Source organism: Chroicocephalus ridibundus, chromosome 18, assembly GCF_963924245.1.
Source record: "Chroicocephalus ridibundus chromosome 18, bChrRid1.1, whole genome shotgun sequence".
Classification (NCBI taxonomy): Eukaryota; Metazoa; Chordata; class Aves; order Charadriiformes; family Laridae; genus Chroicocephalus; species Chroicocephalus ridibundus.
Window position 1 is genome coordinate 8654103 of NC_086301.1, and position 6728 is coordinate 8660830.

Below are 6728 nucleotides of genomic sequence, written 5' to 3' on the forward strand. Positions count from 1 at the left end.
TGGGGGATTTCACAGAAGAACTGGTCGAGGGCATTGCCTTGGCAGAGGGGTATTGAAAATGTATTGGCCGTGTGCAGGAGAGCAGTGAGAAAGCCACTGCCCCAGGCAGCTGCTGCCATGTGGACACAAGCTCTGCTGCCCAGGAGGGACCCATAGTGCAGGGGTTTGCAGATGGCAACGTAGCGGTTGTAGGCCATGATGGTGAGAAGATAAAACTCTGCTGGGCACACTGCTGGCTCATATTCAGCCGGCAGTCGACCAACACCCCCAGGTCCTTTGCTGCAGGGCAGCTCTCCAGCCACTCCTCCCCAGGCTTGTAATGCTGCGTGGGGTTGGTGTGACCCAAGTGCAGGACCCGGCACTTGGCCTTGTTGAACCTCAGACCACTGGCCTTGGTCCATCGATCCAGACTCTCCAGATCCCTCTGCAATGCATTCCTACCCTCAAGCAGGTTGACACTCCCAATCGACTTGGTGTCATCTGCAAACTTACTCAGGGTGCACTCAATCCAATGGATGACCAAATGGAGCTTGAGTCCAGGGGCAGCTGGAGAAATGCTGGGATTTGGCCAACAGAAATATCTTGACGTATTCCAAGGAGAAGTGTCCAGTCCTGCACCCCGGGGAAGAATAACCCCAATGCAGCAGGACAGGCTGGGACCTGATGTGCTGAGCAGGGACCCTGCGGAGACGGGGCTGGGCACCCTGAGGGATGCCTCATGAGCCAGTGGTGCACGCTCACTGTGGACAAGGCCGGCTGTCTATGGGGCTGCAGGAGGAGGAGCATGTGCCCCCCAGGCAACTTGAGTCACCTTCCCCTTTGACTCAGCACTGCTGTGGGCCAACACACACAGCTGTGTCCCAGTGTGCGGCTCCCCATTTTGGAGAAGTGGAGAGGACCAGGAGAGTGTCCAGAGGAGGTCTGCCACGATGGGCTTGAGGGCCCAGGCACGTGTGCTTTCTGGAGGGGCTGAGGGACCTGGGTTTCTCTGGCCCAGTGGCAGGGAGGCTCTGGGCTATATTGGAATAGCCTGAAACTGGTTGCAGGGTTGCTTGTGAGATGATGGATCTTCTCTTTGGAAGGAAACAGCAGGAGAAAGAAATAATGCAACAAAGGTCAGCTTGGGAGGTTGAGACTGGACACCAGGAGAAAGAAATGCCACTGCAAGGGCAGTGCTGTGCTGCAACAGATCACCCAGAGGGAGTCGGGATCAGCCCAAGGCGTTGTGTTTCAGGAACAGCCAAGGACGACGGAGAGAGGTCAGTAAAAGCAGTGAGATGCCAAGAGGAGAGCAAGACGGGGAAGCAGGGGGGATGTCTGCAGCCTGCAGGGGAAGAGGAGCAGATGTGGGACACCATAGCACAGTCAGTGGTGGAGACAGTGAAGGGAGATGGCAAGGCTGAAAGGCCCCAACAGTGCTTATGTCTTTCTCCTCTTGGCTGTGGCTGTTGTCTGTGCCACCAAGGCTACCAGAAGACACCTTATCCTTACAGCACTAGGGCCTTGGCGCCTCCTCTTCCCCAGCCAGGAGCCGTCATTCTGTGTTTCTGCCCTTGGCGTTGCACGTCCTCCCATCACAATGCCCCAGGAAGACCCTGAGCTGTGGTTGTGGGGCAGGATCTCCCTTCCCAGGGGCTGGAGGCCAGGGCTCGGCCCTTTGCCTTCCTCTCACACATTCAGGATTAGCCAGCATCAGACACCTATCCATTGCCTTTGCCTACCTGCCCTCACTGCCTCCAGTTTTCCCTCAAACGAGCCCCCAGGAGCCTTTAGCAGTAATGGCCCTCAGTGGGACCCATTAACACTCCAGGAAACTTTCATAATTACATCTGACATTGACTTCTGGAGAGGTTTCATCAGCTTCCCCTGTGTCTGAGCTTCATGGGATCGGCACCAAAACCACCAGAGAGATCAATAAAATGCCTTGAGCTGGTCCTCTGCCACTAAACTGGTCCAGGCTTCCGGGATGGAGGAAAGTCATGGCAAGTCTCTTTTGCAGTCTCCTCTGCAAAGCGTGAGAGGAGACGAGCAGGCAGAGAGAGGTTAAAGGCAGCTGGGAGTGGGAGGACTCTGAGAGCTCACAGAGAGAGAAACCTTTACCGCCCTTGACACGGTAAGTCTCTGGGTGCAGGGCAATGCCACTGCAGTTCCTGCAGGGATCTCCTAAAGCTCTCATAGCCCAAAACCTATGGGATCTCTCTCCTGTGTAGAGCAGGAGGACATACCCAAGATCAGAGATTCTCTGCTGCACCATCAGAGGCAGTGGACATTTCACAGGGACTTTTCCAGAAGCACCTCAAGACAAGCGCTACCTGGGAGTTGTCCTGGTTTCAGCTGGGAGAGAGTTCATTTTCTTCCTAGAAGCTGCTGTGGTTTGGATTTAGTATGAGACTAACGATGATGAGATATTTTGGTTGAGTTGTTGCTAAGTAGTGTGTATGTTAAGTCAAGGACTTGCTCAGTTTCCCGTAGAAAGTGAGAGGGAGCACAGGCAGGACAAGCTGGGCCTAGGAATATTCCATACCACAGACGTCATGCTCAGTATAGAAATGGGGGTTGGCCGGGCGGCAGGAATCCGTGTTCGCTGCTCGGGATGGGCATCGGGTGGTAAGCAATTGTACTGCATCACTCCTGGTTTCCTATATTCTTTTACAATGATTGTCATTTTCTTTCCCGTTACTGGTCTATCAAACTGTCTGTATCTCAACCCATGAGATTTTTATTCCTTTTTCTCCCTCTTCTCCCTGTTCCTCTGTAGGGGGCCAGGGGGGAGCGAGTCAAAAGCTGCGTGGTCGTTCCCCCCCGACAAGGCTGAGGAGTGAGCTGGCTCTGCTCATGTCACTGCAGCTTTAGGACAACCAGGAGCTTCCTTGAGGTTTTCCTGCAGGAATATGCTGAGCAGCTCCTCTGCGTTACAAGTGGATTACAGATGAGGTAACTAGTGAATGTCAGACGCTGTAACCCCTTTCCCAAATCCCCGCTGCTGTGGAGCAGGGATGACTCCTTGGGAGCCCACAAGCAGAGCTCTGCTCCTCACGACACACTTGGCCAGCAACAATGAGAGCTCCAACAAGGGCAATGCAGAAAGCTCCCGGAAGGAAGGACACAGGCAAAGAGTGTTTTCGGGGCTTGGGTTTGGAAGGGCAGGCAATGGGAAGAGATTTGCTCAGAGCTGTCCTGACTTGTGAGTGTGCTTTCCTCCTTTGGCAGTACCTCGGGAACAAAGGGATCCGATGTCCAACGGCAGCTCCATCACCCACTTCCTCCTGCTGGCATTCGCAGACACGCGGGAGCTGCAGCTCTTGCACTTCTGGCTCTTCCTGGCCATCTACCTGGCTGCCCTCCTGGGCAATGGCCTCATCATCACTGCCGTAGCCTGTGACCACCGCCTCCACACCCCCATGTACTTCTTCCTCCTCAACCTCGCCCTCCTCGACCTGGGCTGCATCTCCACCACTCTGCCCAAAGCCATGGCCAATTCCCTCTGGAACACCAGGGCCATCTCCTACTCGGGATGTGCTGCCCAGCTCTTTCTCTTTCTGCTTTTGATATCATCAGAATATTATCTTCTGACAGTCATGGCCTACGACCGCTACGTTGCCATCTGCAAACCCCTGCACTATGGGTCCCTCCTGGGCAGCAGAGCTTGTGTCCACATGGCAGCAGCTGCCTGGGGCAGTGGCTTTCTCACTGCTCTCCTGCACACGGCCAATACATTTTCAATACCCCTCTGCCACGGCAATGCCCTAGACCAGTTCTTCTGTGAAATCCCCCAGATCCTCAAGCTCTCCTGCTCAGACGCAGACTACCTCAGGGAAGGCAGGCTTATTGTATTTGCTGTCTTTTTTTCTTTTGCCTGTTTTGTTTTCATTGTGGTGTCCTATGTGCAGATCTTCAGGGCTGTGCTGAGGATCCCCTCAGAGCAGGGACGACACAAAGCCTTTTCCACGTGCCTCCCTCACCTGGCCGTGGTCTCTCTGTTTCTCAGCACTGCCACATTTGCCTACCTGAAGCCCTCCTCCATCTCCTCCCCAGTACTAGACCTAGTGATGTCCATTCTGTACTTGGTGGTGCCTCCGGCAGTGAACCCCCTCATCTACAGCATGAGGAACCAGGAGCTCAGGGATGCCCTGAGGAAACTATTGCAATATACTGCAATATTCACAGAAAACAGCAGGGCAACCTTCTGTTCATAACCTTTTTACAGTCCTTCTCTTTCTTTTTCTTTCTTTCTTTCTTTCTTTCTTTCTTTCTTTCTTTCTTTCTTTCTTTCTTTCTTTCTTTCTTTCTTTCTTTCTTTCATTCTTTCTTTCTTTCCTTTCTTTCTTTGTCTTTCTGTCTTTTCTTTCTTTTCTTTCTTTTCTTTTTCTTTCTTTTGTTCTTTCTTCCTTTTTGTTCCTCTTTTTTCCTTCCTATATTCCTTGCTTTCTTTATCTCTTCCTCTCTTTCTCTCTTTCACTGTTTCTTTTTTTTGTCTCTCCTCTTATATTAGGCTTGTTATAATATTTTTCCTAATCTCGCTTTTTGAGCATTTCAGTGTTCTTTCTTCCCAATGACCTGATGTACATGAGAAGCCAGACTCCCTCTATACTTGAAACAAAATAAAGGCAGCAGCAGAAAATCAAGCAGCGAATGAATGCTTTATTTTGCTTTGCTTACACACGCAGCTTTTGCTTTACCTGGGCTGAGCTGGGAAGCGCTCGGGAGAGGAAAACACCAGTGCAGAGCTCAGCTGTGTGAGTGTGAAGGCTGGGTGCACACAGCAGTGTTCTCACACAGCCAGGCCTTCTGGAGAGACAGGAAGGACCAGCAGAGCAGGACCTGCTCTGTGCCATGGACCACGGACACCCCGGGGAACCTGCCCCAGGGTAATCGTCACCAACCAGCCCCTCACAGCTGCAGCAACAGCCACTCACCTCCGCTCAGAGAGCTGCTCTGTCCCTCCACGGAGGGACACAAAATGACTGCATCAGAAGTTTGTTCTTGCTTTACAGACTCTTGAATGCACATGTCATGTGGGTGATGAGATGAATTTGAGGGAGCACAAGTGCCAGCAGCTACTGCTAGGAGTGTCCTGTTGTGGGAAACTCAGTCTCTTGAGATCACTTCAGGTTTTGAGTAACACCCCCTGGGTAACCACCACTGCCATGTGCTTCCTTGTATGTGGGTCATAGAGACATCGAATCACAGAATCACAGCATGGTTCGGGTTGCAAAGAACCTTTAAAGGTCATCTAGTCCAATCCCCTCTCCACACACAGGGACATCTTTCACTACATCAGGTTTCTCAAAGCATTGTCCAACCAGACTTTAAACACTTGCAATGATGGGCCATCGTCAGCTTTTCTGGGCAACCTGTTCCCTCCTCTCACCACCATTATTGCAATATATTTCTCCCTTATCTCCAATCTAAACCCGCCCTCTCTCCCTTTAAAACCCTTGGCCCTCGTCCTGTCACTGCAGGCCTTGGTACAAAGTCTCTCCTCGACTGTCCTACAAGCCTCCTTTTTATATTGGATTCCTGCAATAAGGTCTCCCTGGATCCTTCTCTTCTCTGTGCTAAACAACCCCAACTCTCTCAGCTTTTCTCCATGAGAGGTGTTCCAGCTTTCAGAGCATTTTTGTGGCCCTACTCTACATGCACGCTAACAGGTTTATATTGGTCTTGTGCTTGGCACCCCAGAGCTGGACGCTGTTCTCCAGCTGGGGTCTCACCACAGCAGCGTAGAGGAGGACAATCCCCTCCCTCCACCTGCTGGCCACGCTTCTTTTCATGCAGCCCAGGATGTGCTTGGCTTTCTGGTCCTGCACTTGGACCACAACAACCCCATGCATCGCTACAGGCTTGGGGCAGTGTGGCTGGAGAGCTGCCTGGCAGAAAAGGACCTGGGGGTTGTAATTGACAAGCGGCTGAACATGAGCCAGCAGTGTGCCCAGGTGGCCAAGAGGGCCAATGCCATCCTGGCTTGTATTAGAAATAGTGTGACCAGCAGAAGGAGGGAGGTGATTGTGCCCCTGTACTCAGCACTGGGGAGGCCACCCCTTGAGTATTGTGTCCAGTTCTGGACACCTCAATACGAGAGAGATCTCGAGGTGCTGGAGCGAGTGCAGAGGAGGGCAACGAAGCTGGTGAAGGGCCTGGAGAATAAATCTGATGAGGAGCGAGTGAAGGAGCTGGGACTGTTTAGTTTGAGGAAGAGGAGGCTGAGGGGAGACCTCATCACTCTCTACAACTACTTGAAAGGCCATTGTAGAGAGGTTGGTGCTGGTCTCTTCTCACAGGTCATTAGTGATAGAACAAGAGGGAATGGGTTCAAGCTGCAGCAGGGGAGGGTTAGGCTGGACATTAGGAAAAAAGTCTTCCCAGAAAGAGTGGTCAGACACTGGAATGGGCTGCCCAGGGAGGTGGTGGAGTCACCATCCCTGGATGTGTTTAAGACTCCTTTAGATGTGGTGTTAAGGGATATGGTGTAAGGGAGAACTTCGTAGAGTGGAGTTGATCCCAAGGGTCTTTTCCAACTTAAATGATTCTATGACTCTATGATTGCCAGCTCATGTTCAGTTACTCAAACCCCAGTATCCTCAAGCCCTTCTCTGCAGGGCTGCTCTCAAGCCCTTCATCAACACACTCCATGAGTCTCCTGCACTGCTTACAGCTTGCTGGGATGCTCTTCCAGCAGCTGTCAGGGTGACTGGAGTCCCCCAGGAGGATCGGAGTGTCTGTGGTGC

The 6728-nt window shown here is 52.2% G+C and overlaps 1 protein-coding gene across 1 annotated transcript; it reads left to right on the forward strand.

Moving 5' to 3' along the window:
* Nucleotides 1-3392: 3392 nt before the first annotated feature.
* On the forward strand, nt 3393-4139 carry LOC134524897 (olfactory receptor 14J1-like; the record flags this gene model as incomplete). The annotated part of the gene is made up of 1 exon (XM_063355180.1): nt 3393-4139. A coding segment is annotated over one exon (747 nt), but the record flags the coding sequence as incomplete, so codon positions are not given.
* Nucleotides 4140-6728: the final 2589 nt, after the last annotated feature.